Genomic DNA, 14107 nt, shown 5'->3' with positions numbered 1-14107 from the left:
GGCTTCAGTGAAAACCTTTCCGATCGCGGCGGTGTCACTTCTTTCCACGGACTGAGAAGACGCTGCCTGCCATCTCCTCACCCTGACACATCAACCGGTTCCTCGGTAATCTCTCCTTAGGTACATAAGTTCATCATCAATCGTATTTATTGAGCGCTTACTGTGTGCAGAGCACTGTACTAAGCGCTTACTTAGTGTGATGTACTAAGTTCATCACATCTCATTCTGATGGCGGGGTGGAGGCTATGCATAGTTACGATGGTGAATATGTTAATCTGTTGCTACTTATTAGTAACTATTATTAATATACTGTAATCTATTAGTAAAGCTTAACAGCCTTACCATTTTCAGGTACGGTGTGCCCCGTTTTTACACAGCGTAGGTCAAACCTTGACCCTCAATTTTCCCCCTAGGAATTCCCAGGACTGCACCGCTGGGGTCGGAAGACTTCCTTCTCCTCCCGCCTGCGGACTGTAATCTTGTTGCGGGCAGAGAACCTGTCTGCTACCTCTTTTTTGTATTGTCCTCTCCCAAGCGCTTAGTACAGTGCTCTGCACATAGTAAGCATTCAAATATCAACAACTGATTGATTGATCGATCCCACTCTCAGGCACTGAGGAAAGGGATTCCAATCTCCAAAGAGGAACGGGGCCTAATACCAACCCACTCCTAGCACGGTCCACGAATATGGACTGGACGTGCCATGTTTTAGCAGGTGTCCTAGTTGCCCACTTTTCACTGTGAGAATTGGGGCAGAGAGGGGGCAAGGGACCAGAGCAGGAACAACACCGCAAACAAATGGGAGGGAAAGCAGAAAACAGTCTTTTCTTCTGCCCGCAAATTCCCAGGAGAAACCTTCTCCCCTTAGCCCACCCCACGCCCTCTTCACTAGCAAAGCCAAAACGGAGACTGAAAAGACGACTTGAGAAACGGGATAATTTGGGGGGAAATAATCTGCCAAAAATCGGGATCCTGGGACCACTTGTCTTGTCAGAGATGGGGGATGAGCACATCTTGGTGTCCAGCTCCAAAAGTTAAGGGGGACCCAGCCCCAGAAAGAAGGCTCCCATGCCACAAGCCGCCCTATTGAGGGGTCGAACAACAGCCACCTACACTGTGGTAGTCTTTGGGGAGGAGATGTTGGTCGGGGCTGACCGACAGAACCCCGGTATTGATGAGCCCTTTTCTGGTCATAAAATAGAGTATTCTTTCAACCTCCTGCACACAGCGAATGCGCACCAGCCCTCGAACGATGATGTGGTGAGTGCACTTCTGTGGGGTCAGGGCTTCCTGCGTTGGGGAACAAAACAAAGCCATTAGAAGGGCCACATTCAATCGCACCAAGGGGCTGCTAAGGGGTCACCATGGAGGAGAAAGGGGAGGGAGACGGAGAGAGCACAGGAGAATACACATGTACACACACCAAGAGAGTCAATATGTGCCCCTGTAGACGGACAGCTCCTTGTGGGTGGGCTGGGATCGTATCTACTAACTCTGTGGTACTGTACTTTCCCGAGTGTTTAGTCCAGTGCTCTGCCCCCAGTAAATACCACTGATTCATGTGGAAGAGGGATGTCTAAGGTGAGCGTAGATGCGGAAGAATAAGGTCGGCGACGTGTTCCCAACTGACGTCGAGGGACAGGAAAGCAGTGAGAAGCAGCGTGGCTCAGGGGCAAGAGCCTGGGCTTGGGAGTCAAAGGATGTGGGTTCTAATTCCAGCTCTGCCGCTCGCCTGCTGTGAGACTTTGGGGAAGTCGCCTCACTTCTCCGTGCCTCAGTTACCAGTAAAATGGGGATTAAGACTGCGAGCACCACGTGGGACAGCCTGATCTCCTGGTATCTACCTCGTTGCTTAGAATAGTGCGTGGCACGCAGTAAGCGCTTAACAGATACCGTCATTATGGTTATTACGACGACGATAAAGAACAAGTACCGTAAGAGCCATTAAGGAACAAGGCTCTTGGCGGCCGGAGCTGCTTACCTTGCAGTTTGTATACCACAGAGCGAGGATGAGGTTTCTCAGGGCCAGATAGAGGGTCGGGTCGCGGGAGTATTCCGGGAACTCATAGAGCTCGTCCAGTTCCATCACATCGGGCCGTACGCAGAGAGCTTTCCCGCACTCGTTGGGCTGGTAGAAAGGCTGAAAGTACCGGTTCATCCCTGCAACTGGACCAGGGCCCAGCCGGGGTTAGCTGAACTCGGCCGGCCCCCCGGCGTACCCCCCAACACAGTCCCTCGACTCGGAACTCCCTGCCCTCCCTGCAGAGTCTCGGCCGGCGGGGAGGAAACCCAGACAGACCGAGCTGGAAATTCCCGGCATCTTTCAGCTGCTGAACCAACTCCTGAGGCAAGTAGCCGGGTCGCAAGAGGGAATTTGCCGCTACTGGGCCCAAAACGAGGGCTCTAATCCCGGCTCCGCCACTTGCCTGCTGTGTGGCCTTGACCACGGCACTTCACTTCTCTGGGCCTCGGTTCCCTCGTCTGTAAAACGGGGATGAAGACTGTGAGCCCCATGTGGGATAATAATAATATGATGCTGACGGCATCTGTTGAGCGCTTATTATGTGCCAAGCACTGTTCTAAGCACCCGGGGGGGGATGCAAGGGAATCAGGTTGTCCCACACAGTCTTCATCCCCGTTTTGCAGATGAGGTAACTGAGGCCCAGGGAAGTGAAGTGACTTGCCCAAAGTCACACAGCTGACAAGTGGCGGAGCCGGGATTAGAACCCACGACCTCTGAGTCCCAGGCCCTCGCGCTGTTTCCACTGAGCCACGCGGCTTCTCTAGCGATAGGGACGGTGCCCAAACTAACGAGCTTGTATCCACCCCAGCGCTTAGAACAGTACTTGACACACAGTAAGTGCTTAACGAGTGCCACCGTCGTTATTATTATTAGATTGGATTTGCACAGGGGACAGACTGAGCCCTTTCCTTCCTCTCCCCCTCGTCCCCCTCTCCCTCCCCCCATCTTACCTCCTTCCCTTCCCCACAGCACCTGTATATATGGATAGATGTTTGTACATATTTATTACTCTATTTATTTATTTTACGTGTACATATCTATTCTATTTATTTTGTTAGTATGTTTGGTTCTGTTCTCCGTCTCCCCCTTTTAGACTGCGAGCCCACTGCTGGGTAGGGACTGTCTCTACATGTTGTCAATTTGTACTACCCAAGCGCTCAGGACAGTGCTCTGCACATAGTAAGCGCTCAATAAATACGATTGATGATGATGATGATGCGTGGTGCGGGAGAACGGCCCCCCTGGGACGAGGGCTAGGAGGGGGACAGGCGAACCGAGGGGAGGGCTTTGGCCGCGCCTCTTACCGACCACGTTAGGGACCGCCTTGCAGTGCTCCAGTTTGACGGGGTGGCCCTCGCCGAGCAGCCAGTTGGTACTGGTGCAGGAAGGGCTCATGCCCACGCAGTCGGGGTAGTAGGCGGAGAGGAAGGGGGCCGCCACGCTGTCCTTCAGCAGAGGAGGGAGGATGAGCATGGAGTACCACCAGTGGTCGGACACTTCGGCCACGCGCTGCGGGGCGGGGGGCAGGAAGACGAGAGAGGGAGTGTGGGAATGAATGAAAGAAACCCACCTGAAAATGCCACCTACAATACCCACCTAACCGTTTTTCTCATCATCACCACCATCCTTCCTCCCCCTTATCTCACCCCAGGCCCACGCTTAACAGAACGCCCACTCGACGCCGTGACAGGGCAGCAACAAAAAAAAAAATCAAACAACGGCATTTTCTGAACGCCTGTTGAGAGAAGAGGACTGTACTAACCACGTGGGAGAGTACAACAGAATTAATGGATGTGATCCCTGCCCTCAAGGAGCTCCCGATCTGGCAGAGGAGGCAGGTGCTACAAGGATGATGATGATGATGATGGCATTTGTTAAGCGCTTACTATGTGCACTGTTCTAAGCGCTGGGGGGATACAAGGTGATCAGGTTGTCCCACGGGGGGCTCACAGTCTTAATCCCCGTTTGACAGATGAGGGAACTGAGGCTCAGAGAAGTGACTTGCCCAAGGTCACACAGCAGACATGTGGCGGAGCCGGGATTCGAACCCATGACCTCTGACTCCGAAGCCTGTGCTCTTTCCACTGAGCCATGCTGCTTCTCTACAATAAATATTCTTATAATATAACATAATATATATAATATATATATAACATAATATATAACATAATATAACAATTCTTATAACAATTGTAGTATTCATTCATTCAATCGTATTTATTGAGCGCTTACAGTGTGCAGAGCACTGTACTAAGCGCTTGGAAAACACAATTCGGCAACAGATCCCTACCCAACAACGGGCTCGTATTAGTTAAGTTCTATGTGCCATCATCATCATCAATTGTATTTATTGAGCGCTTACTGTGTGCAGAGCACTGTACTAAGCGCTTGGGAAGTACAAGTTGGTAACATCTAGGGACAGTCCCTACCCAGCAGTGCCAGGCACTGTACTAAGCACTGGGGTGGTCACAAATGTCAGGGTGGACACAGTCCGTGTTATACGTGGGGTTCAGAGTCTTAATCCCCAATTTACAGGTGAGGGAACTGAGGCACAGAGAAGTGACTTGCTCAAGGTCACACATCTGACAAGTGACAGAGCTGGAGGTCCTTGTGACCCACGCTCTATCCCCGCCGGGACAACCGACGGACGTCGGCAGCAGAGGGCTGTTTCTCGACTTGGAAACTGAGTCGGAAGGCGGCGAGGCTCCAACTACGAGATCATCATCATCAATCGTATTTATTGAGCGCTTACTGTGTGCAGAGCACTGTACTAAGCGCTTGGGAAGTACAAGCTGGCAACATATAGAGACAGTCCCTACCCAACAGTGGGCTCATGTGTGAGAAGAGCGAATTTTGAGCCTAAAGCAGGACAGGGAGAAGCAGTGTGGCGCAGTGGATGGAGCACGGGCCTGGGCGGCGGAAGGTCAAGGGTTCTAATCCTGGTTCGGCCTTTCGTCTGCTGTGTGACCTTGGGCACGTCACTTCGCTGGGCCTCAGTTCCCTCACCTGTCAAATGGGGATTGAGACTGTGAGCCCCAGGTGGGACGGGGTTTACGCCCCACCCGATTTGCTTAATTCCACCCCAGCGCTTAGTATAGTGCCTGACAGAGTAAGCGCTTAAAAAATACCACAATTCCCACCGGGAATTAAACTGGGAAGGTTGGATCGTGAAGCCCTAAGTGGGACAGGGATTGAATCCCGTCTGATCATCTTGCATTTACCCCCACCGAGCTTAACACCCCAGGGCTTAGGCACCCGGTAAGCACTTCATACTGATGATAACTTCTAAAATGATCATCGCTATTAATAGGGAACGTGAAATGGACCATAAATGCAAATCGAGAGGACCGGCAGACTCGACAGGCGGATCACTTACGAGATCCTCCGGGAGGGAACACTGGTCGGGCCCCTCTATCTACAAAAAAAAAAACGACGACGGATTAATGCCGGCATCAAACCCGCAGCACGGTCACAGGGAAGACTTGGTCAGTCTGGGAAATAGCGTCTCTAAAGCCGTGGTTGGCCCTCGGACCTTTTTCGGAAATCACCCCAGGGCACCAGACCCCGGGACTCGCACCTGTCTCCCGCACCCAAGTCTGTAGGCTGAAAGCTAACGGGTCTCACTGCGGCCATGGATGTGATTGTTGCCCTCCTGTTACAGACTCTAGACGCTTTTGCTCGGGAACCTTAAATCCTCCCACCAATGGTGAAAGGCGGGTGAGGAGCAAGAAAACGTTGTGCTTACGAATCGACGGGCTTTTATTTAGTGCTGACGATGCGCAGAGCACCGTAAACAATCAATCGTATTTATGGAGCACTTACTACGTGCAGAGCACTGTACTATGTGCTCGAGAGAGTACAATACAACTGCAGCCGCCACCCCCAATCAATCAATCAATCGTATTTATTGAGCGCTTACTGTGCGCAGAGCACTGTACTAAGCGCTTGGGAAGTACAAGTCGGCAACACATAGAGACAGTCCCGACCCAACAGCGGGCTCACAGTCTAGAAGGGGGAGACAGAGAACAAAACCAAACATACTAACAAAATAAAATAAATAGAATAGATATGTACAAGATAAATAAATAGATAAATAGAGTAATAAATACAGTAATAAATATGTACAAACATATATACATATATACAGGTGCTGTGGGGAAGGGAAGGAGGAAAGACGGGGGAGATGGAGAGGGGGACGAGGGGGAGCCCCACAGCACTTATGTACATATTTGTAATTTATTTATATTAATGTCTGTCTCCTCCTCTAGACTGTGAGTTCGCTATGGGCAGGGAATGTGTGTTTACTGCTTTATTGTAATCTCCCAAGCGATTAGTACAGTGCTCTGCACACAGTAAGCGCTCCGTAAATACGACTGAAAGGAAAGGAAAACGGAATCAGCAGTCGCGTGCCCTGGCCATGGTGAGCTAACAGTCTAGAGGGGGAGACAGACATTAATCTGAATAAAGTGCTCGGGAGCATACAACAGAGGCAGACGGGAGGCAACATGCTGCCAGTCTCTGATTCATTCATTCGATCGTATTTATTGAGCGCTTACTGTGTGCAGAACACTGTAGTAAGCGCTTGGAAAATACAATTCGGCAACAGGGAGAGACGATCCCTACCCAACAACGGGCTCACAGTCTAGAAGGGTGGAGACAGACAGTGATACAGAGCAAGTATATGTTACCAACTTGTACTTCCCAAGCGCTTAGTACAGTGCTCTGCACACAGTAAGGGCTCAATAAATACAACTGAATGAATGAATGAATGAATGAAAGTAGACAGGCATCAACAGCATCAAAATAAACAGAATTATAAGCATATACATACCATTAATAAAATAGAACAATAAATATGTGCATATATACACAAGTGCTCTGGGGTGGGGAGGGGGGTAGAGCAGAGAGCCCACTGTTGGGTAGGGACTGTCTCTATATGTTGCCAACTTGTACTTCCCAAGAGCTTAGTACAGTGCTCTGCACACAGTAAGCGCTCAATAAATACGATTGATTGATTGATTGAGTAGGGGTGATGGGGAGGGAAGGAGGATCAGAGGAAAAGGGGGGTTGATGCCATCGAGGGTCCGGTAGCAAACCCATCTTTTCGGATGACCGGCTGTGGACGTTCAGGAAAGCGCCCACTTCCTCTATTCCCGCTGAGAAGACGGCTAAAAGAAATGGCGCAAACCCTTTCCCCAGAGCGCTCTCCGAGCGGCGAGACGCGAAGCCGGGGGGCGCGGAGTTCACCTTGACTGACGTGTTCGGTTTGGTGCCGCATCGGTACGACCTGGCCATCTGGGAGGTCAGCTGGATCTCCTTGGTCAGTTGGCGCCACTTCCCGCACTCGGGTCTCGTGCACTGCACCTGCCGGGGAAGGGAAGGAATAAACCGACGGGAAGGGGAGTCCTTCATCCTTCCCTCCTTGCCTCTCCCCTGAGCATCTCTTCGAGGCCTCGCGCTCTCCAGGAGCCTAGAGTTTTGGACCCTGCCCCCCGGCAGTTGGCTATCCATCCCTCCTCCCAGTGCCCCGGCTTTCACCCATTTCAACCGCAGACAAACAGGAGAAGTCTTCTCCTGTACTCGTCCTTCCCAAGCGCTTAGTACAGCGCTCTGCACACGGTAAGCGCTCAATAAATACGATTGAGCGATCGACTGATTCCCGTGGGGGCAAGGAGGGCTTGTTCTAGCAACGGCGCACGTCGAGATCGGATCCGCCGCGCTGCCAGAAACACGGCCCGGAGCGCCGCGCTCCTTACCCAGTAGGGAAGCTGTTGGTCGGCCATGAAAGCTTTGGGGCTGGGTTCGCTTTTGCCGTTACTAGTCCAGATCCTCTTCCACGAAGTGTATTTATCGTAACCGTCTTTATGGCTGGGGAGAATCCAAGTCAAATGATCAGGGATTGGCATTCTGACACGGGGCCCGCAGTGCTGCTGCTGCTGTAATAAGAATCGTATTTAGCGAGGGCTTGCTAGGTGCCCGGGCACCCGTGCTAAGCGCTGGGGTACATGAGATAATCACGGCAGGCGGCCCCGGCCCCGCTGGGGCCCGGAGTCTAAAGGCTAAGAGAGCCGAATTGCTGGAGAGGGATGGAAGTTGGCTCCAACAAACGAAAAAGTTCTGGAACAGAGGTGAGCGTACGTGAATTGCTTCATGGGGGCAGAACCACTTAGGGCTAGTCGGGGGTGATGGTGAACCCCTGACCAGCACTCAAGGAAGCAGATTTATTAATAATAATAATGAAAATTGTGGTATTTGTTAAGCACTTAAGCACCTCTAGCTAGCTCTCTTCCTCCCTTCAAGGCCCTACTGAGAGCTCACCTCCTCCAGGAGGCCTTCCCACACTCAGCCCCCTCCTTCCTCTCCCCCTTCCATCCCCCCATCTTACCTCCTTCCCTTTCCCACAGCACCTGTATATATGTATATATGTTTTTACATATCTATTACTCTTTATTTATGTATTTATTTCACTTGTACATATCTATTCTATTTATTTTATTTTGTTAGTACGTTTGGTTTTGTTCTCTGTCTCCCCCTTTCAGACTGTGAGCCCACTGTTGGGTAGGGTCTGTCTCTAAATGTTGCCAACTTGTACTTCCCAAGCGCTTAGTACAGTGCTCTGCACACAGTAAGCGCTCAATAAATACGATTGATTGATTGATTGATTGATTACTCTGTGCCAGGCACTGTTCTAAGCGCCGGGGTGGATCCAAGCAAATCGGGTTGGGCACAGCCCCTGTCCCACATTGGGCTCTCAGTCTTAATCCTCATTTTACAGATGAGGTAACTGAGGCACAGAGAAGTTAAGCGACTTGCCCAAGGTCACACAGCGGACAAGTGGCAGAGCCGGGACTAGGTTCTCCTCTCAAGTCGGGGCCCAGCACTCCCTAGCAAACAGTCACCAAGCAACTGCGATCTTTGATATTCAGATAAAAAGCCAAAGGCTTCTTTTTAAACTGCAAACTCCTTGAGGGCAGGGATGGTGTCTTTTACCTCTCCCGCACACACCTCGGCTCTGCTCACAGAAGGCGCTCAATAAATGCTCTTTACCGGTTGATGGTATATAAGACAGATTATCGGAGTCAGGAAGGGCTTCAACTGTGGGCTTTGAAAATTCACGGGTGGGGAATGTGCCTGCTAATTTGCTTGTATTGTATGCTCCTGAGCGCTTAGTACGGTGCTCTGCACATAGTAAGCGCTCCATACCATTGATTGATTGATTCGTCCAGCCTTCCTTCGTCTATCTAGGGAGCAAGGCAACGAGTCCACGTACCTTCGATAATAGTGGTCAAAGCATTCGTTGCAGAAGTGTTCCCCACAGGACAGGTGATACCACCGCGAGGTGTAGCCATTTTTAGCACACCTGGGCCAAGAAACACGTGCATGCAATTAAGAAACAAACAGCAATCCTTTCCCAGCCCGGAATTTTTTTTTTAATTGGATTACAGCAGAGCTGGTGAGACATTTTCGTATTTCCCCTAATAACAAGGGACTAGAGAACGGGAACCGATAATTCGCTTGACTGCCACAATATGACACTACGAATTTTTCTGCATAAATTCCGCCTCAGATGACGGACCCCCCGCTTCTGAACTGCTTTCCCAAGAGGAATGGAAATGCGTAGAAGTCGATTCTCTCTTGGAAAGTTGCCCGGGAAGATGAGTCTGCCGTGGGTGACGGTCTGATGGAAGCATCAGTGGCCCGGAGAGCCGGCTGACTTGGATTCCAGCCTTGCTCATCCGCGGTCTCCGGCTGAAGGCACCGAAAGTGGCGACCGCCGGGCCTGCTTGCTCTTTGAAGCCAGTGCCCACAAATGAGTATAATATTGACAATAATAATAATAATAATAATAATAATCCCCTCAAAAATCCCTGTGCCCTCACCGCTCCCACATTCAAGGTGAAGAGCTGGCACCTAAAGGAGGGCACGGGCTCTTGACAAAATACTGTATGCTTTGAAGCACTTCTGGACCGTGACCCTGTTGTTGGGTAGGGACCGTCTCTATATGTTGCCAACTTGGACTTCCCAAGCGCTTAGTACAGTGCTCTGCACACAATGAATGAATGAATGAATACCGTGCCCTGCGGGCAGTCGGCGCTCAATAAATATGACTGATTTTCCGCCAACCTTTCGGCCGCACTGGCGAAGCAGACAGGACACGTTGCGGTACACCCCGCCTTCTCACACTTCCTGTACTTCTTCTCCGAGGCGTCGTCGTCGTCATCCGCTGCTTCTGTGGCTTTTTTCTTCACCTGAGGAACAGCCCGGGGAAAGAAAACCTCTCAGGATCGGGGGACGAGGGTTCTCCGCGATTTTCATCATCCGGTCCTATTTGTCGAGCGCTTACTATGTGCAGAGCACTGTACCAAGCGCTTGAGAGAGTACGACAGAACGATAAACAGACAGGGCTTTCGATGGGGCGGGAGGGGCCGAGCAATCTATGTGCGTCAATCGGTGACCTTTGGCCTTCCAGACTCTAACCCCACAGCACTTAGGTACCTATCTTTAAAATACAGATTATAAATGACTTATTTATTCATGTTAACGATTATAAATGACTTATTTATTCATATTATTTATTCACATTAACGGCTGCATTCCCTTCCAGGCTGTCAGCTCGTTATTGGGCAGGGAACGTCTCTGCTCATTCTTTTGAACTGTTCTCTCCCAAATGCTTAGTACAGAGCTGTGTACATAGCGCTCAAAAAATACAACTGAAGTGAAAAAAAATGAAGGCACTCTAAAGCGCGGCTAGCGGGTCGGGGAAACTTAAGTTGGACAATTCGGGCTGCTGGTCGTCGTTGGATTGGCGACACAGTGGACCTCTGAAAAAAGGCAACTCCAATCAAAATACTCTGAGTCCGAACTGATTTTCTCAGGGAACAAAGTTAAAAATGCAGGATTGGTTTCGAAACTGAAGTCCGATATCCCACTTGTACTAAAATTCATTAATTCATTCAATCGTATTTACTGAGCGCTTACTGTGTGCAGAGCACTGGACTAAGCGCTTGGGAAGTACAGGTTGGAATTGTCTACTCAATTAATTATGGGTACATTCAAGTATTTGTATCGTGTCCAAATGGTCTCACGCTAAGGTAGTCAACTTTTAGGTTATCGGAAGTAAAACGGAGATGTTAACTAAGGACTCTGGTGGTCCAGTAATCCCGCCCCTGGTCTCTCCCACTCTTCCCGCCCACCCCCTTTAAATTTACCCCCCTCTCCTCACCCTCCCACACCACAGCTTTTCAAGTCGTTTCCCCATTTTCCTACTCCTGCCTCTCCTCCCCCACCCAAGAGTGCCATAAAAGACTCTAGAGTTGCAAAGTTGAAATCGATGGGCGTAATGTGGAAACAGGATGTGAATTTAGAAACGCAGTAAGTGTCTCTGGTCCTGACTTGAAACCTAAGTCCTGGACTGGTGGGGTTAAGAGGTCACTCAGCAGGAGAAAGCATGTCCACTGCGAATTTTATTATATCAAGAATTACGGCCGGACTTCTTTTTTGTGCCAAAGGAATCAGAGCGCTAAACCGGAATCTGTCTCTGGATCAGAGTGAGCACGGGGAACCAGAATGGCGAATCGCTGTATGGACGCTCACTGGCCTTCCTCTCCCCCTCGTCCCCCTCTCCATCCCCATCTTACCTCCTTCCCTTCCCCACAGCACCTGTATATATGTATATATGTTTGTACATATTTATTACTCTATTTTATTTGTACATATCTATTCATTTTATTTTGTTAGTATGTTTGGTTTTGTTCTCTGTCTCCCCCTTTTAGACTGTGAGCCCACTGTTGGGTACGGACTGTCTCTATATGTTGCCAACTTGTACTTCCCAAGCGCTTAGTACAGTGCTCTGCACATAGTAAGCGCTCAATAAATACGATTGATGATGATGATGATGATGGCCTGAAGAATCTGACTGTCACACAACACCTGCAAAAAGCGATTATGAACCCGGGAAGAGATAGACTCTACCTGTCTCCCAGAACTCCTCAATGGCAGATTGTCTGGAGACTGGTCAAAAGGTGCTGGTTTTTTCTTTGTTCGGACCCGAAGGGTTGACATTGTATCCCAGAGTCTGTAAAAACAGTTGAATGAAGTGATTAAATCTATACACTATAAATATATTATGTGTATATATGTGCATATATATATATATATATATATATATATATGGGTGCATGTGTACACACACGCACACAAACATATATTCATTCAATCATATTAAGTGCTTACCGTGTGCAGAGCACTGTACATAGTTGTCTTTTCCTCTCAAAGAGGACACCACTGAACGGGGTATTTGTGTGATTGTGGGACCCACGTGACCCGTCCCGCGTTGTTCAGTCACGACAACACGGCCCATTAGAACCCTTGAGAGGAAAGAAGGACTACAGATCGAAAAGAAAGCGTAAGTGTAAACGTTTTCTAAGGATTCTCTCTCCCCTTGGGGTGTGAATTCCTTGTGGCCGGAGAACGTGACACTTCTTTATTCTGTGCCTCTCAGGCTCTTAGCACACGATGCTTCAAGAAACAGAGACGCGGAGGACGGGAAGGAGGGGAGAAGAAAGGTCGGAAGGAAAAAGAAATGAAGGCGAGGCACTGCAAAGTAAAGCGGGGAAGCCTTTGGGTGATGTTAGAACTGTACCGGGGCAGATCTATTAATTATGTCAGCTTCTCCTCTCCCCCCTCCCCAGGTATCAAGGTTGGGTAGGGTGGCATTTTTTTCCACAGCTATCCCCAACAGCTTACAAGCCACTGCACTGAAGGCTTCTCAAAGGCAGGGATCACGTGCGTCATCCTTATTGTACTCTCCGGACACTTAAAACAGAGCTCTGCTCCCGGTAAGTGCTCCCTAAATACTCCTGAAGGATAAAAGGGCAGAGCCTTGAATGCCCTCCCGTCACATCCTTCAATCCACCACTCTCCGAACGGTCAAAACTCTCCTAAAATCAGAGGCCTCCCCTGACTAAGCCCTCATTTTCCCTACCCTCTGTGTCACCAATGCCCTTGGCTGGGCACCGCTTGAGCGCTTTGATAATCACCACAGCCCCCGGCACTTGGGTACCTATCCTTATACTCTACTGTTTTCCCTAACTGTAATTTATTCTTATATCCGTCTCCCCCTGTATACTGTAAGCTCCTTGTGGGCAGGGATCGTGTGTACCAACTCTGTTACGCCGTACTCCCCCAGACGTTTGGTACAGTGCTCCGCACACACTAAGTGCTCAATAAATACTACCGATTGGCTGGCAGTCCCCTGTTAATCCACACAGTTAGCAGACACCTGAAAGTCCAATACTCTTTCTTTCTATGCTGCCAGGGAGAAAAACTCTCTTAGATGGTCTGTGCTCAAAAATCCCCGATTTGTCAATACGTTTATTACATCGCAAAACGTCGATCAGCAGAATTTATTGAGCACCCTCTGTGAGCTGAGCACGGTACAAGACATTTGGGAGAGTACAAAGGAGATACTAAGCATAATCCCTGCCCTCCACGATCATACATTCTGGCAGAACGCCATAGGTTCACGTCCCAGGTGTGGACTGTATTTATCCATTTTTAGAGAGATTTTGTTATCGTTTCCTAGATTATAAAACCCTCAGAGGCAGGGATTACATCTCCTCACAATTTAATGTGGTGTTCTACACAGTAAGCACCCAGTAAGTACTACTGGTTGATGCAGTGAGGCCTCGAGGAAAGAGCAGGAGCCTAAGAGTCAGAGGACACGGGTTCTAGTCCCAGCTCTTCCACCTACCTGCTGTGAGATCTTGGGCAAGTCACTTAGCTTCTCTGGGCCTCAGTTTCCTCATCTGCAACGTGGGGATTCAATACCTGTTCTTCCTCCTACTTGGTGTCTGAGCCCTGTGTGAGACCTGATTATCTCCTATCTACCCAGTGCTTAACAGGGTGCTTGACACATAGTAAGCACTCACATTCTCTAATAATTGTTTTTCTTATCATCACTGATCAAATGAAGGCTGCCAGCAAAATGAGGATGTCTCCCCTTGATGCTTTTTATGTAAATACCTCCACCCCACAGTCACTCTTATGATACTCGGGGAAGACTTGATTCCACGTGAAAATGTG

The 14107-nt window shown here is 49.5% G+C and overlaps 1 protein-coding gene across 1 annotated transcript in view; it reads right to left on the bottom strand.

The window, feature by feature from the left end:
* Window positions 1-14107, bottom strand: part of KDM1B (lysine demethylase 1B) — a 34716-nt gene that overhangs the window by 16998 nt on the left and 3611 nt on the right. The window contains exons 2-10 of the mRNA XM_038770755.1: window positions 11996-12098; window positions 10148-10272; window positions 9294-9383; window positions 7780-7891; window positions 7271-7387; window positions 5400-5438; window positions 3328-3532; window positions 1982-2166; window positions 1114-1290 (exon numbers count right to left, since the gene is read on the bottom strand). Of these exons, the coding sequence (XP_038626683.1) occupies window positions 1114-1290; window positions 1982-2166; window positions 3328-3532; window positions 5400-5438; window positions 7271-7387; window positions 7780-7891; window positions 9294-9383; window positions 10148-10272; window positions 11996-12085 (1140 nt within the window). The 5' untranslated portion in view covers window positions 12086-12098. The remainder of the gene's footprint in view (window positions 1-1113; window positions 1291-1981; window positions 2167-3327; window positions 3533-5399; window positions 5439-7270; window positions 7388-7779; window positions 7892-9293; window positions 9384-10147; window positions 10273-11995; window positions 12099-14107) is intronic.

Source organism: Tachyglossus aculeatus, chromosome X2 (assembly GCF_015852505.1).
Source record: "Tachyglossus aculeatus isolate mTacAcu1 chromosome X2, mTacAcu1.pri, whole genome shotgun sequence".
In the NCBI taxonomy this organism is placed as follows: domain Eukaryota; kingdom Metazoa; phylum Chordata; class Mammalia; order Monotremata; family Tachyglossidae; genus Tachyglossus; species Tachyglossus aculeatus.
Note: the sequence above shows the minus strand (reverse complement) of the source record. Positions and strands in the feature narration are given on the sequence as shown.